At 37.2% G+C, this 17550-nt stretch overlaps 1 protein-coding gene across 2 annotated transcripts; it reads left to right on the top strand.

The window, feature by feature from the left end:
- The first annotated feature begins 81 nt into the window (after positions 1-81).
- Positions 82-15494, top strand: zgc:101569 (uncharacterized protein LOC449822 homolog). Of its 2 annotated transcripts, none has more exons than XM_057322350.1 (6): positions 82-192; positions 2315-2485; positions 5244-5341; positions 5600-5744; positions 10995-11144; positions 11353-15494. In XM_057322350.1, the coding sequence occupies exons 2-6, from the start codon at positions 2326-2328 to the stop codon at positions 11580-11582; spliced, it is 783 nt and encodes a 260-aa protein (XP_057178333.1). In that variant the 5' UTR covers positions 82-192; positions 2315-2325; the 3' UTR covers positions 11583-15494. The 2 variants fall into 2 exon arrangements, with proteins under 2 accessions (XP_057178333.1, XP_057178332.1); XM_057322349.1 differs by having other exon boundaries at positions 93-281; positions 11353-15493.
- The last annotated feature ends 2056 nt before the right edge of the window (positions 15495-17550 follow it).

Genomic DNA, 17550 nt, shown 5'->3' with positions numbered 1-17550 from the left:
AAAAAGTTCTTGAGCTCGTTTTAGTAAACGCTTTATGACTTTTATTTTGGTATAGTTGAATGTGTTGTGTACTGTTTCTTACTTCTGTGAAGTTTGAGTGTACGCCACTGTGAACTCGCTACAGAAAGTTCAAATGAATATTGTCATGGCTTTGACTTTGTGGAGATTATCATGTATCAAAGGCTTCAGGAGGTCAGTTCTTCTCAAGAGTTTAAGCTCAATAAGAGGACAGGCGTTTTATAGCACCGCATCGAAACAAACAACAACAAACGCTTCCTCAGGTAAAACTATAGATAATTCGCTGTTTGATCGGCAGGGAGCAGTAGGACATAAAAATTTACTTGGAGGCTGCACGTAGAAACTGGTATTTGAAATGATTAAGATCATTAAAAAGATTCAGCTCAGTTTTCTGTTTTTCTATCTAAGAAACAAAAAAGTTTTAATGGAACTGAACAGTTTTTCTTTCATTTGTATTTATTTTGAATAGAATAGAAAGAAAATCAAATATTAAAAAGTACACGGACATATTGTGCTTTGTTCTATCAAAAAAATATGTGTCATGTATGGTTAATTCGTTGCAAGTAATAATTGGTTATAATCCACTGTCTGTACAATATGTAGTCCATTATAAATTGTTATATACTTACATTAATATGAACTTCATTTATTTATTGGTCTCTTATTGGTAGATGCTATTATAAGGTTATCAGTTCACAATAACCTGAAAATAGCTTCTTTCATCTCGCAATTAAATAATACAATTACAGTTAATGTTTATTACATTTGTCGCTCAAATCAAGGGTGTGTTTTGTTGTGGACGGTGTCAGCCACAGGTGCGCCTGCTCCAAGTATTAATATTGGACACTGTCTGTGGCGCCTTTAGGGAGGGGGGGTGGCTCTTATGTTCGCCTAGTGCAGTTGACCAATCAGATGTGAGTTCAAGGTTGGACTTCAGTAGCTCTGCACAAGACCGCTTTGTAGGCTGCTGGATGGCAGCCTACAAAGGTTGACGTATCGCAGCAGCTGACCAAAGCAGCCAATGCGCGGTCTAGTATTTCTTATGTCTATGAATATGGGTGAATACTTCGTATCGTATCGTATCGCGTTGTACTTGTATTTAGAGATCTGTAATAAAAATTTACATTCGCGATTAGCTTTTAATTGTAGCGATTGTGCTATGAACACGATATAACTTATTATGTTACAATTGCTTGCAAATTGTTAGAATGTTTATGTTTTACGACTTGTTACAAAGTTAATCAAAATGTTAACGAACAAAATCAACCCACATTTTGTATTCGTAAATAAAATCGTTTGATTTTAGACGGTGGAAAATAAAGTTACTGTACACAGTGTAAGAAACATGGTTCTGACACAACGACACTGCTTTGTTAAAGGGACAGTTCACCACTCACCCCTCCCCCAATTAAAATTCTGTCGTTATTTACTCACCCCCAAGTAAATGTCTTTCTTCTACTGAACACACAGATAGATATGGAAGAATGCTTGTAACCATACTGTTCTGGGGAAGGGAAAACAATAAGAGTAAAAAAAATGTATATTTTATGTTCAATAGAACAAAGAAATGTATACATTTTTTATCCAAGAACTGTTTGGTTACACACATTCTTCTATATATCTCCCTGTATGTTTAGCAGAACAAAGAAAGTTTGGGTGAGAAAACTCAAGGGTGAGTAAATAAGAGAATTCTCTTTTTTTTTGGTCATATGTTCCTTTAAATAATGTTTTGTTGCAGTGCAGTGCACTGGTACAAATATAATGTATGCAAAGCATTTAAGCAAGACAAAACGTTTGTTAACCTTAAATAGTGTTCATTAGGTAGACAACTGAACAAATGTAGACATTCAGACAACTTCAAAATGTCTGAATGCCATTGCATTAGATAACAAAAATGTAATCTGCAAACAAACGAAAGAGCTTTTCTCAAACCCGAGCACTCTACGGAACCATCTTTACATTCACTTCTAAGCAACAGGTTTTTTTAACACCTTTATGAAGTCAGTTATTAAATGTTTTGAAATTGTTTAAAATATAACAAACTTACTTTGGAAATTTTTTAAAAATTGTGGTTGTGCTGTGTTTGTTTAAAATAAATGCCGCAGTGTAATACTGTAATATAGTGTTCTGACATATTTGTTCAGATACATTTAGTGGTCACTTAATAGCATGACTAATTAAGATTTTATAAAGATTTTATTTTTGCATCTTGCCTTCTTTTAAATGATTATTTGCCTATCAGCTAACTTTGTTATGTCAGATGTTTTTTGTTTGTTTATTGTTTCCTTTGTTGCAGCTGCATGTGGAATGGTGGTTACTGAGAGGAGGGGTACAGTGATGCTTATTGGCATTAACAGGCCTGAAGTGCGTAATGCAGTGAATCAGGAGACAGCACACAGACTGCTAGAGGAGCTGTCAGCCTTTGACCAGGACAACAATCTTAACGTGGCAGTGCTTCATGGAGTTGGTAAGTTTTATGTGCACACATGACTGATGTGTTCAAAACTGTACTCTACCTTACCTATAGACAACTTCACAGTATATCTCCATATTATTTAAATAATTTAAGGTAATAATTTAAAATATGTATGCATGTAACACTGTTTTATGCTGTTTATGAAATCCCACAATCCTGTGAATGCAGTTTGGTGTTGGTAGAAACAATAAAATGGTGCTTAACGTTCTGAAAGTATTACATTAGGCTATAAACATGCATCTGAAATATTATAGTCAATAAGTATTTGCTTGGTTTTGTTGACAAGGGCTAAGAAATATGACCTGTGGCCTGTATCACAAAGCGAGTTGAACAAACACTGAGTTGCAGAGTAAGTTTTGAGTTGACAAAACCAGACAAACCCAACCTGGTTTAGATCAGGTTTACCTGTAGCACAACGCTATAAACGTTCTCTGTCAACTCCGGTTTGATCCAGAGTTTGTGAGGCGTGTGCACCTGAAAGTGTAACACATGCGGCAAACAGCCAATCACATGGAACATGGAAAGCATCATCAGTTTGATTGACTTCTGGCGAGTATCGGCGCAATTCACTTATCTGTTGAAGATGAAGAGAGATCATTATGAAAAAATGTCATGAATTAAAACACATTTTCAAGGCAGGATTAAACACTGCTGCAGTGAATGTTTGAGAAGGCAGCTACTGACTATATCAATGCAGAATCAACTGAATTTAAATTATTTATATGGGTTTACAATAAGATCAAAAGGTAAAATGTATGCCTCATTACTTTAAAATGCTTTATATATTGAAGTTTGTTTTTATACCAATATAGTCATATTCATTTAAATGCTATGTTTAATATTAATTCATTAATATTAATTATAGACTCATATAAGTTATATTTTATATATATTTATTATATATAGTTTTGAATTATAATCAATAAATATACAATACAAATAAACACTTAGCAGCAAAAGATTTTCCCTCTAACATCTTATCACTTTAAACTTTTTTTAATTTGAGCGAGAGATGCAGTACATACTGTAGGGAGTGGCTTCACTGCCTCAGACATACGTCACTTTTCTCAGAGATGATTGGTCCAGTTTTGGTTTCGATCTCTAACCTGCTCCGGAGCATGTTAGCCGTGTAGCCTAAGTTACCATGGCGACGAAACCCGCTCAAAACAATCCACCTTCTTGAGCCCGAAAACTCGGAGTATGCTCAAACTAAACGCGAACTTACCTGGGTAAAAACCGAAACCGGCTTCGTGATACAGGCCACATGTCACCGCAATTTTAGCTTCGCTTCATTGGCTTCCGGTCAAGTTAAGAATTCAGTTCAGGATTCTGTTGTTTGTTTTTAAAGGTTTTAATGAAAAAGTGAAAAGTGAAAGTGACCTATTAGTCAGATATGGTGACCCATACCCGAAATGTGACCTCTGCTTTTAACCCATCCAGAGAGTAGTGAACACACGCACAGCAAGTGGTGAACACACGTACACCCGGAGCAGTGGGCAGCTATCACTGCAGCGCCCGGGGAGCAAGTAGGGGTAAGGTGCCTTGCTCAAGGGCACCTCAGTGAGCAAGCTCCATCTTATTTGAAAGATCTTCTTATCCCTTTGTCATCTTCCAGACTTTTAAGATCCACTGATCCACTGGCTCTGTTATTTGTCCCTCGTCTCGGTTAAAATCTAAGTGTGACAGCGCTTTCTCTGTCATTGCCCCTCGTTTGTGGAACCAACTTCCTCTGGACATCCATCTTGCATCTTCCATTACTGTTTTTAAATCGAGGTTGAAAATTTATCTTTTCTCATTGGCATTTTAAACTTATTTTACTTTATTTTATTTTATTGCTGTCTGTTTTGTCTGTCTGTTATTGGTATTTTATTTTAAATTGCACATCACTTTGATAGCTTTGCTATGTGGAAATGTGCTATATAAATAAAATGTACTTACTAAAGCTTGAAATTATATTAGCTCTCATTAGCTCATTATTCGTCTATTGTGCAAAGGAACTCTATGTATGCACGTAGCTACAGGAGTCCTGTGTTATGTCAAAGCCCATGATGACAATCTTACCAAATTCAGAACAATTATCCATGGCCATAAAATAACACACCCTCAATAGAAGTCAAATTTGGCTCTCTCCCACACTCTGAAACTGGATCTCATCCAGAAGACCATCAGCAGGTGAATGAAGCAGAGCACATTTGATAGGGAGCAGCACAGAGAACATGTGTGATTACTGTAATTGCTTGAGCTTTGAAGAAATGAATGAGTGCCAGACGTAATAATGGCCACACAAGAACACTTTTATTTCCACATGACGGTTAACATAGGCTCAGGTCTTTGTTAATGTCTAGGCTACTATATCTTACACATTTAAAAAGACATTTTATGAATTATTATGAATAATTGCTGCTATACTGCTGGGTTCAAACTGTGGTTGATTTAATAAAACACTGGAGAATTGCTTTAACTACTCACTTTTAACTGTATCAAATTATCAACACAAACTCAAAACTGCTTTTGCTCAATAACATTCATTGCTGTTTTTTTGTCTCGGCGTGTTAATTGAATTAGTTCCGTCTATGGAAATTTGTACATTCATCTTAAAATTCTTATTACCAGTTTTTATTCTACTTACAGTAATATAGAGTCTGAAAATACTAAAATATTGGAATAATAGATTACACCATAACATGGAACATACCAGTAATGTGTGGTTTGGTTCTATTGGTTCAGTGTACTTTGTTGTTTGTTTTAGGAGGGAATTTCTGTGCTGGTTATGATCTGAAGGAGTTGGCACATGGCTCCAGAGCCCTCAAACTGGAGCAAGATGTCTGCCGTGGTCCTGGCCCCATGGTACGAGTAGGAAGTCTTTTAAATAGTACTGATTATATATTTTTAGTATGTAAAATATATAATATCAATACCAGTTCACACCATTTGGAAGTGTGTAAAGATGTAAACAGTAACACTGCCTGGCCAAAAGCAAAAAAGGGCCAAAATATTGCCATTCAAAGACAGAAAACAACTAAGGATATCACTGGAATTGGGTGAAGAACTGCTATTAAGAACACATTATTCAAAGCTGGAAGGTATGTCTGTTGTTTGCTCTAGGGTCCATCTCGTCTGAAGCTGTCTAAACCATTGATTGCAGCGGTTAGCGGGTATGCCGTGGCCGGGGGTCTGGAGTTGGCTCTACTGGCTGACCTCAGGGTGGTTGAGGAGAGCTCTATCATGGGGGTCTTTTGTCGCAGATTTGGTAGGTATTGTCTGTTATTTTCTACTTCTCTAATTTCTTTAGTTTGGTGAAGTGACCAAGCTGAAATGCAGTTTAATTGTTTTGAGTGACCAAACTTAATGTGACAACTAGGGGTGTAACGATACGCTTAGCTCACGATTCCATGCGATACACGATACTGGGTTTACGATTACGATTGCATCACAGTATTCGTAAAAATGAATAAATATGAAACTGACAGATGTTTTTCCCAAAACATTTAATTTTTTTTAGTAAAATTTGTTATTTTGTTAAAGAATTGACAAAGGTTTAATTCAACCATTTTTATGTAAACTAAAAAAATGAATAGATCTGTCACTGAAAAATAAAACAAAATTTTAACATAAAAATATGAAAAAAATATTTCATTTAAAAATATAATTGCCATAGTCTACGATACATATCTTAATAGTTCTACGATACATATTTTTATATTTTTGTACTGTGACATACGGTACTTCGATATATTGTTACACCCCTAGTAACAACATATAGGATTAAAGAACATGGACTGTTGTATCTCTCTGTCGGACCATCAGCAACAAAAAAAACTATTTTTTCCATTTCTATGCAGCAGCTACTAACACATTTCCATCATATTTAAAAAACACTTGTGAATGTAAATAGTGTTTTCCAAAAGTATGGAAGTCATTCAGTACCATTGCATCTATCCAAGTACCATGGAATTAGGATTGATAGCATCAATGCACCATGACACAACTAAATACTGTAAAGAGCAGGTTTAAGTATATTTCCTATATTTTAATTTGTCATGTCTAATCCACACTTTAAAATCCATGGACCATGGTGTTGAAAAAATACATTTTGTAGAAATTGCAGTACCTAGAGAACTTGTCATAGTTTCATGTTCTGTAGTAGCGACCTATCGTTTCTGTATGCTACAGATATGACCACAGTGTGTATAAATATGCCAGCAGTGCTGTAATTTACTGCCAGGAACTGATTTTTCCAGCTGCTCTTTTAAAACATGGAGCCATCATCGTGACCCTCTGTCTTTCATTACACCGAGCACTGTGTGCCTATGAAGCCGTACCTCAGACTGACTCCTGCCACCCAGAAGGATGTGTCTTTCCAAGCACTCACCAGTACTTATTGGTGAAATACAGTCAAACTGAAGCCTTACAAAAATCATATTGTGTGGCATTGCTTTGGTTTTGATACCCTGGTATCTCACATGCTGATAAAGCTTGAATGCACCTTTAGTCGCTTTGGATGAAGCGTCTGACAAAATGCATAAATGTAAAGGTTATGAAAGGGTAAGGAAGGCAGTACTATTAAAGACGCATACAGTGATCAGGTACATAGAGAGAATAGGCAATTGTCAGCAACCTGAGCATTAGTGATCATTAGCAATTTGATGTGGGAGGACATCATGTGTGTCATCAACTATGAACATAATGGAGGAGATCATAACAGTAAAACGGGAGTATAAAAAATGCAAATGTTCTCATATAAGGAAAGCAACTTTTTTTGGTAATACATTATTTTAAAAAGTGTAATTCCAATAGCCAATATGATATTCACGTCATATAACAGTTCTGAACTTGAAACCGTCATTTATACCACCAGAATGTTTTGCCGACAAATCGTACGTGTTCTTGCTGCACACGGGTTCCTCTGGTCATTCCACCATGATTGAGATTAAATGAGAACTGTCATTTGGAGACTTATTCTCCCAGAACAGGACTGAGCGGACGGTCACTACCCACTTATTTCCTCGAAATTTTCCTCGTTCTCTCCTGTACTTACCCGGCAGTGCACAGCAGGCCCTTAAACACCATTCATCTCACATAATAGACGTCTTGGCCACCGTCAGTGGAAAGGGTTTATTTTAACATCCTGCTTATAGGTTTTATTTTACCTAATCTTGTTTTGGCAAGTGAATTTCTAGGGCTGTATTTGAGAAACCAAGATGGGAACAGCCAAGGGGAATCCCTCGTGGTGACAGACAACGAGAAATGAATGAGAAAGGGAAGCAGCCTCGGGAAAGGGAAATATGCAACCAAAATTTGCTGAAATCTCTCTGATGTGGCGAAATACTTGCCTCGACAGAATAATGGTTTCCTGTTGTGTCTTCAGATACGACATCAAACCACCAAACTAAAGCCCTAAAATTTTTCATGTGAAAAAATACACAATGGTTTTATCTTTTGTCACACATAAAATCCATATGCACGCATTGGCTCTGTTTTAAAACTAAAGGTGTTGCGGTTGCTTTTTCCTCATCCGTACACTTGAGTCGATCATTTTTCTGGTGTTTCTTGTTCTTCATGCGTTGCCAGAAGATCTGTTATTTGAAAAGAAGCACTAACTTCAGACTTCCCAGGTGGTCAAAGCCACTTGTTCTGGATGTAGTTTCCATTCGTTCACCTCAGCCACTGGGAGCGACTGCCAGCGACTGAAATGACTCGACCTTTCTCAGATTTTCAGATGCTCTCTTTCGACTAATAGATCCTTTCTTGGCTTAAGAGTGCTTCTACTCTGAGTTGTTGTTGTTGTTTTTTAAGTCACACCGATGGATTTGACGTAACATGAGATCGTAATGACTTTCGGTATAATAAATTAGAGTCTACTTAAAGTCCTTGTAATATATATATTTCGGAAGCTGGTCTTTAGTTATCAGATTGTTATATCAGATTTTTTTGTACACCAGAGCATCATTGTTTAGCTGTAGTTGTGTTTTTGTAGTTTTATATTTTTGGATGGGTGCAAAGGTTTTTTCCTGAGCTCTAGTGTTCTATGTGGTGAAACATGGCATCACTTTGCATAGTTGAGACTTTGATGTTCTGTGGATACCAGTATCACCAGCATAAACTCACATAGGAAGACATAAAGGTTCAAGCGCAGGTTTACACAGAAAGATCCATTCATTCAGTACAACACCTGAAATCACCCAGGTGCTAACTCTGCACTTCTCATATGAAGTTAGTCATTGACTTCTGTGAAACCATTGTACAACTTCACTGTCTCTTGTTTGTGTGTGTGTGTGTGTGTGTGTGTGCGTGCGTGCGTGTGTAGAGATGAACATTTAAATGTGCCTGTGTATTGGCAAAAAGACACAGACTACTGTAATTCCTTCACTAAACCATAATGACATGCTAAATTACCATTTTTGAGGGTGCTTTGTTATATTTGAGGCTCTATCACATCTTATTGACCTATTTAAAGCCCATACTGTAACTTCATTTTCCATGAACATACTTTAACCAGAGCTTTCAACACCTCACGTTGTATTCACAGTCAGCGCTCTACTCACGGCAGCATATTAAGGAAAGAGGGCACATTTGCTGTACAATTGCTGATGTATTTGACAGCTGTATTTGGTAACTTCTCTTAAAGGTGCAGTGAACTAGGACCACAATTTTAACCCAAGCTTTTGTTATATAAGAGGGAATCGTATTCAAGCGAACATCCTGTAAGTGTCAGACCTGAAAACGCTCTTGTTACTGAAATAACAACTGTTATTGACACTAGGCTTAGCGAACGGCAGGTCCTGGAATGCACCTAATCTATAAGGTTGAACACCGCCTCCACAGAAGAATATCAACGCCTACTTCTCGAGCCCTGCCCACTGGTTCGAGCATGACAGTACTGGACACAAGCTGCACGGAACCAGATAGAGCGAGTGTAAGCATCATGCCGTTAAAGATGTGCAGTGCCTGGTTGTGGAAGAACACAGTCGCTACATAACCTTCCTTCGGATTCCGACAGTAGGAATGCGTGGTTGAAGTTCATTTTTAAAGACGTTCCAGCTCACGTGGTGAAAACATTGAGCGTTTGTTCGCTTTATTTCAACGCGGATTCCTTGAACAAGTCTTTGCGGAGAGACTAAAATTAAAAAGCAGTGCTGTGCCGTCAATATTGGATCCGATAGGAATGGCGCAGCAATCTTATGTGAGTAAAACATATTTGTACTATGCGTCACTATTGCTTTGTTAGAGATCGCTTGATATGCCCTGATAGTATTACCTGGGGACCTCTAGTCATTTGTAATAATTGTAATCGGCATCTCTGATTTGGCGGGCTCATATATAATTTTTCAAGGTTTTATCCACCGTTTGCGAATAATGGAGGCTGTTTTGAAGTGTTTTGATATTATTTCTGGTGCTGGGTCATTTTGGCCGTGAGTCTACCGTTTGTTTATTTATCATGAAAACTATAACATTTGAGACCCGCGATCGCGGTGATCTTCTGTCCGGTTCGCGGGTCTTAAATGCTGACATGTACGGTCATATATCACTAAACACCATACAAGTATAGGCTATACAAACTATATGCAAAGCCTTGATATCACATCCGGGAAATAAGTCTGTAAATTTGAGTAAAATCACGTTACGTAACGTTACGTGTCTAACCAAATTCACAGAAGGCTCCAACTAAGTCACCTACACAAGCTGCTATCAAATCATAGCAGTGGGCGTTTACTTCCAAGTCTTCTATGCGGCCCGCCCTTAAAAACCGAGCGTTTCTCCAGCCGGCCTCAAAACCGGCCAGTTCACTGCACCTTTAAAGGTGAATTGTGTCATTTTAAACAAAATTTTCAAATAAAGGGTCATATACAGGTTTTATTTTTTATATGTCTACTTGAAACCAACAATACTGGGAACTGAACTTAAAATTCTTAACTGACTCTGTTATTACCACTTATATATGAAGAGTTTGGTTCCAAAATGAGATAACTCTGTTTTTAAAAAAAATCAAAAATCGTGTTTTTTTATTGTGCATTCCAATAAATTTTCAGTCAAACTGCAGCTGGTTTGTTTTGATTAAAGCCATGATACCTCAAAAAATACAGCCAACTGACACACAAAAAAAACTCTTCATATGTTCATATATGAAAGTGATGTAACTCATCAGGTCTGGTGTGTCAACTGCATGGATGCAGATGAAGATCTGTCTTTCTAAATGAGTGACTGAGTAATTGGGAAAGATATAGGGAAATATAAAAGGATGCATTTACTGTTAGAAAGTCCCTCCTCAAATCCACATTAGCTCAGATTGCCAGATGTGTAACGTGTTGGACTGCAAGTGGATATACCATTGATTACACACCATTTTATTGTCTTTCTCTCTCTTTATCTCTCAAAGCACTAACAAAATAGAGTTGCATTATTTCCATTGGGCTATTCAGAAAATCTAGTTAAAGGCATTTGGATGAAAGTAATTCTGGTTTTGGAAATGGAAAACAATGTTTTTCTGTCTCTTACACAGGTGTTCCATTGATCGATGGGGGTACTGTGAGGTTACCACAGTTAATCGGTCTATCCCGTGCTTTGGATCTCATCCTTACCGGCAGACCTGTGAGGGCACAAGAGGCTCTGACGTTTGGACTGGCAAACAGAGTGGTGCCCGATGGCCAAGGTACATATACTGTAAACCATATAAACCTGCTTTGGCATTTTGGTGTGATTTGAAACCCAGAAACACAACAAAATATGAAGAGTTCATATCAATGTTTACAAAATATATCCAGTGATTCTACTCTTGTGTGGTATGTAAATACTCCACCATATGTGTTTTGCTTTTGCCCTTTTCTTCATTAACCTCTAAGAGTTTGTGTGTGTTTCAGCACTCCAAGTGGCACTTGAACTTGCCGAACAGATCAGCTCATTTCCACAGCTTTGTCTTCGTGCCGACCGTAACTCTGCCTATCATGCCGTCTTTGATGCCTCCTCATTCACACAGGCCATACAGTATGAGATGGATCATGGCTTTCCAGTCATTCAAGCTGAATCAATTGCTGGAGCAACTAAATTCAGCTCAGGCACTGGGAGAGGGGGAACATTCTCCAAATTGTAAAAAATATCAAACTATATATTGATGTGTAAAAATTTGGTGTATATTCATATTAGCAGATAGACTGGAACAAAAAAGATCACTCGCAAGACTAGTAAAGCTACATGTTTACACTACATGTTTTTCTGGAATTTGTCAAAATTTTCTGCAATAGACCCCTTTTGCGCCGACGTCACGATTACGTCACAGCATTAGCTGGAGGCAAAACAAGGGGAAAACTGGAGGCAGCCCATACAAACCAGCATTATCAGCTACATAATGAATTTAAAATATCATCTTGCTGTGTTGTTGAGTGCCAGAATCGACAGATTACTGGCTATAATTTAACACATACCTGCTGTAATTGCCAGAAAAAAAACGACGACAGTTAAACACAATAAAACTAACGGACCAGTAGAAATGATCATCAATAATGCTGCCGTTTTCAGCGTACACTTTATATTACTTAAAGTTAAATCAACTCCTGCCTTTTGTTGGTATGGATTATGGTTCGGGTATTTGTCTAAAAACTCTTCATGTTTGCCCAAATCACAACAGGGAGAACAAGTTTAGTTATTTTTCACGTATTGACGCATATTTAAGCTAACATTGTAAGCAGTTAGCCAACGACAGGAGACTAAACATAAAGGAAACTGTTTGGCCAGGCTGTTTCTACAGGTTTCATAAGTGTATTAGTAGAAATGAGGAGAGAAAACAGCGAGAAGGTTCATGTTATGTTTTAGGTGTGTTAAGTAGTTGCATTTGCTACCGTTTGCCATTGTTAGTACATATAAGCTTCTAGAGATGTATACGCTCTCAGTTTCTCTTTACTATACGGTTGGTTTCCTTATCTGGTATGTGTGTTTGTCAGACCACTTAACTTAACTGGAGGTAATCCAGACAGTATGTCCATCTATTGAGTGAGCATGTACAGATCGGCCAATCTGGTTCCTTCTGTTAAAGTTCACTTTTTCAGCAACAGTCACAGTCCCAGGCAGTTACTGACTTTACACATTCAAATTACATCGGATTTTCTCCAGTCATTGTCCAAAAAACAAGCTAACATAAACATGCTAGCGTTAGTAAAGCGGCCAGGGGATTCTTTCTGCCTCCAACTATGCTCCGCCCACAAAAACGTGTGTTTACTAACAAAAAAGGGCCTATTGAGTTATGTTATCTGGTTAGGTTTAGGGGTAAAGGCATAGCATTTAGGTTTTGGGTTAAAGGTTGTGTTACAGCTTACATTGTCAAATAAGTGCAAGTACTATACATGTATTTACAATGCACAAACCTGTATGTACATAATAAGTCAAGTACATGGTACCCCAGGCCACCTCATAAAAATACCTTTTTTTGTTCCAGTCTAGTTGCTAATATAATTCACATCAGCTTGATTTTGTTTTATTCAAAGTTTCATCAGTTAATTTGTTGCCTATCTAATTTTAACTGTAGTATGCTGTGACAAATTAGTTTTCTTTATGAATGTTTGTTTTCAAGGAATATTTCACCCAAAATAAATTGTCAGTTTTTTTAACCTCATGTCATTCCAAACCTGCAGAACACAAAAGAAGATATACCAATAACCAAACAACATTGTGGTGTTTTTGACTATTGTATAAACACAAAACAACTGAGACATTCCTCAAAAAAATATTTTTTGTTTGTGTTCCACAGAAGAAAGAGTCAGATATAGATATTAGGGTTAATAAATGATGGCAATTTTTGGGGGTGAACTATCCCTTTAAAGGTAAGTAAATAAACAAAGGGATCTGTAAATAAATGTACTTTAGACCAATACTCATAAATATGATGCTTATCCTTCATATTTTCATTTAATTGTATTGAAGATCATACTGTACACCAGGATCTAAGGAGTGGCATCCAGTTTTTACTAGATCAAATAACCTGATTATACTAGATTATCACTAAAACTCTAGAAATTAACCAATTAAACATAAGTGTATTTGAATAACTCAAAAGGTTTTTTATGTATTTCCAAAGTGGTGCTGCTAATGCTAGGGTTTTCGAAATGGCATGTTGTTGTTTGGTTGCAAGTGTGTCAAAAGAGGTTGTCTCCAAGTCAAAAGAAGCAACCCTAAGCTTTCTGAATGAGAATGATATTCCGGTCTCACATTATTGCTTGGGTCCCTCCTCTAGATTTGATCAAAAACTGTTAATGGTGTTTGTATGTTATGTCTTTTTCAAGCATGTTTGTCAATAAGTACTATTATTTAGCTGACACGATTTTACAGAACACGTTGAGTACTTGAGACATGTCTTGATCCAGGGTACAATGATAATTGTCGCTATGAGTCTCAGACCAGCAACCATCTGATTATAGCTGCTGCTTCATCACAACCTTTATAATTAGCGGGAATGCACTATGAATTCAAACAAACACTGAAAAAAACGTATTTACCTTATAATATTACCTGCTACTAGAAATGCAAAGGAAAGAGAGAGTTGTGTGTTCATTGGGGTGAGGTTGTGTCTAGACGATATGATGACAGGAGAGATGGTCTGTTAACTGACCCCACACAGAAACACACACAGGTCATTCATCACGCCACTGACAGCCGATTAGCAACTGACCCTTGAAGAATGGATGAGTTTTAACATGACAACTCAACTGCACTTTTGCATTCCTTAATGCTTTAAATGCTTGACTCGCTCATCCACTCTGCTATCTGAAAGACCTTTGACATGTCATGTAAGACCCCTGAAATATGCTACTTTTTGATTATTTGATTTGACACGCATGTTACAGTTAAAATGACTGTGTCAAAGCAAAGTATAGACTTGGAGATATTTCTGTGCAAAGTCATAATAGGTTAAACGGCATTTTGTACACACATTTCAGTTAATAGCTGTGTAAATATGTGCCTCTATTAGCTGGTGATCAAAATACATTTGGAACTATATATACATTTGGATACACATATACATATATTTTGTATACATATATACAAAATACATTTGGAAGTATATATGTTATAATACTTACTTCACTGACTGAAATACAAATCAATTTATAACCTTTATATAACATTTTTTCACTGATTTTTTTTAATATTCTGTCTCGATCAGTTAAAATAAACCCCCCATAAAAATTACAGACCCTTCATTTCTTTGTAAGCAGGCAAACTTACAAAATCAGCAGGGATCAAATACTTATTTCCCTCACTGTATGTTCACATTTGACTTCTTTTTTGACAAGAAAATGTTGACAATGGCACTTTTTATTAAAAAAAATATTGCTGGTTACAAATAGCAACCGGCAATGACTTCAGAGTGTTTGTGCACGAAGGCAGCTCAGAGAAAGAGATTCATACAGGCTTCATAGGCAGCGTGACGGAATTCTGTTTGAATTATAAACCGAGAGTGTCTTTGCAACAACCAATCACATATTTAAAAACTACAATACTAATTTCTCACTAGAAATGCAATCACAAGTTATTGAAAGTGAAAATTAAACTTTAATTTATACAAAACTATACTTCAACAGATGTTTCGGCCACCCTATTATTTTTTCGAGATTGATCCTGCTCGGCCAATCACCATCCTTGCATGCTGTAATGGAAACGACAGGTCTTGCTACTCGCTTGTCATTTGTTAGCTGTAAAAAATGTGCTTTACGTAAGGCGTTTTTTTTTCAGAAAAGTTGGAAAGTTTTCTGCAGAAAAGGACGGCGGCGCTGGCATTTAAAATAGCCCTCAGGTTTTTTTTTAAACACAGTTTACTCCATAGGATTAAAATGTAAAAGAGACGTTAGCAGCTCTAAAAAAGAAATGTGAACATAGCCTAATAGATGAATAAGTAAAACAAAAACAGTACATGATATTAAAATACCTGGAATTATTGCAAGATTTTCTCTATGTAAGGTGCATTAATGAAATTTAACTGAAATATGATGGATTGTTAGAAACTGTAAGTTCAAAGTATATTATTTAATTATAGTATGTTATTTTAAATATTATCACTATTGGAAACTTAAAATTACAATATACCAGAACAATTTGCAATAATACCATAACATGCAGATAGAATGTATATGTTGAAGTTAAATGCACAAGTGATATTTGTTTATGGAGTATAGCCCCCAGAAATCAATATGAGCAGTCTCTTAGTGAGTAAGCCAGTGGCAACAGCGACAGGGAACCAAAACTCCACTATATATGTTTAAATGTGTAGAAAAAACCTCGGGAGAGACCAGACTCAACTGAGAGGACCAGTTCTCCTCTGGCATATTAACGTATATAATGTAAAAACCATAAATGTAGTTAATACAACATCTATATTCAAACGCCTCTGGTCGTATGTCATAGATTTAGGGGCAGGACAGACTGAAAATTTGCTATTTGTTCATAATGTTCTCCTCCGCTGAAGCTGAATCGTATCTGTATTGAGTTTCAAAAGTTGAGCATTGCAGCACTTATAAACTTAAAAAACAGACAGCATGTGTTTTGCATGTGTGATAACTGAACGCAATATGCCGGTTTAACTACGCAGAATGAAATTTGTGAGCAAAAACAGAGGGAAGATTTTAAATAACGACTTCTAGTCTGTTCATCACAAAACAGCATCCTGTAGCTTCAGAAGATTTATGGATTACTTCAGTGATAAAGTGTTTTATGAAATAGAAAATCTCTATAAATCATGAAAACCCAATGTGTGTGTGTGTGTGTGTGTGTGCGTGCGTGCGTGCGTGCGTGCGTGCGTGCGTGCGTGCGTGCGTGCGTGGTGTGTGTGTGTGTGTGTGTGTGTGTGTGTGTGTGTGTGTGTGTGTGTGTGTGCGTGTGTGTGCGTGTGTGTGTGTTTGAGTGAAGGACTATCAGTGATTGGGCAGACTCAGATGATGGAGAGAAGGGGGTTGCTGGTCTTTGATGCATGCTTTTCTGCTCCCTCTAGATAAGATTAGCAGCTCAGAGATAACAACACAGCCATCTTGTCAATCTGAATCTCACCAGACACAACATAGTGCGTGTGTGTGTTTTCTAAAATCAGTCTCCGTAATATAAACATGTAAGCTTTGTCCCTTTATTCTCTTACTACAGTAAGTTCAGTCGAGTGTCTCATCTTTAAAGCATTGAACCTGACCCTGACCACAAACTCCACTTTGCTTTCTATGTGTCTGATGTCTGTAATCTTAAACATCACAGAACTCTTTTAAAATACGGAGAATAAGTCAAACAGATCAAGATGCTACACAAGATAAAACAATAAAGAGTTCAGTGCCTTTGACATTTGCCAAATACTGGTTTCCTTTAAAACTACTGTACTGTGTTGGTGGCATTGTTGCTTGTCCCTTCATGTATTATATTTTATACATGCCTCTATATTTCATATCCATTCATGTAGCCCAATTACCTGGTAATGTAAAATATGTTATAATAAAATTAGGTTACTAGGCTGTTTCCATGGTGCTATGGTTGGTATTTTGGTACTTTATGTATTTTATGTTTGTCTCATGCGGTTATTTTCTGTGTCGTTAGGGGTCTCGCTTCGGTCATAAACTGACCTGTAAGATTTTGTGGTGACAAAAACGCAACTATAAAACTTGAAAATTTGACTACAATCCCCAAAAAATTGACTACATCCCATCACCATAGATCGAGTGTCTGTGTAGTTTGTAGTTTTTATTTCCAGTGCGTCATGCTGATGGCTTACCCATTAAATACCATACACTTTCTTTAGACTCCTACGTACAGAACCGTTGTTTTTAATCGCAAGAACTGGTGTCAACGCCCCCTACGGGAGCCTTTTATTCGCGTCGCGTTGCTGTTTGGTACACCTGGCAGCTGACATTGTAAAAATGCCACTTATGCCTAAATGAAGACACATAGACGTGTACAAGCACACGAGTCTGAGGATGTTATATCTGTCGCGTAAGCTCCACCTCTGAGCGCGAGCACTGGGGCGGGCTCGAGACGCGTCTACCTGATTCAGCCCCGTTATTTAAAACCCTGGAGACAAACGCGCTGTCCACTCTGGA

The sequence above is a fragment of the Triplophysa rosa genome, linkage group LG23, assembly GCF_024868665.1.
Source record: "Triplophysa rosa linkage group LG23, Trosa_1v2, whole genome shotgun sequence".
In the NCBI taxonomy this organism is placed as follows: domain Eukaryota; kingdom Metazoa; phylum Chordata; class Actinopteri; order Cypriniformes; family Nemacheilidae; genus Triplophysa; species Triplophysa rosa.
The sequence above is the reverse complement of the archived record's forward strand: the minus strand, read 5'-3'. Positions and strand labels throughout refer to the sequence as shown.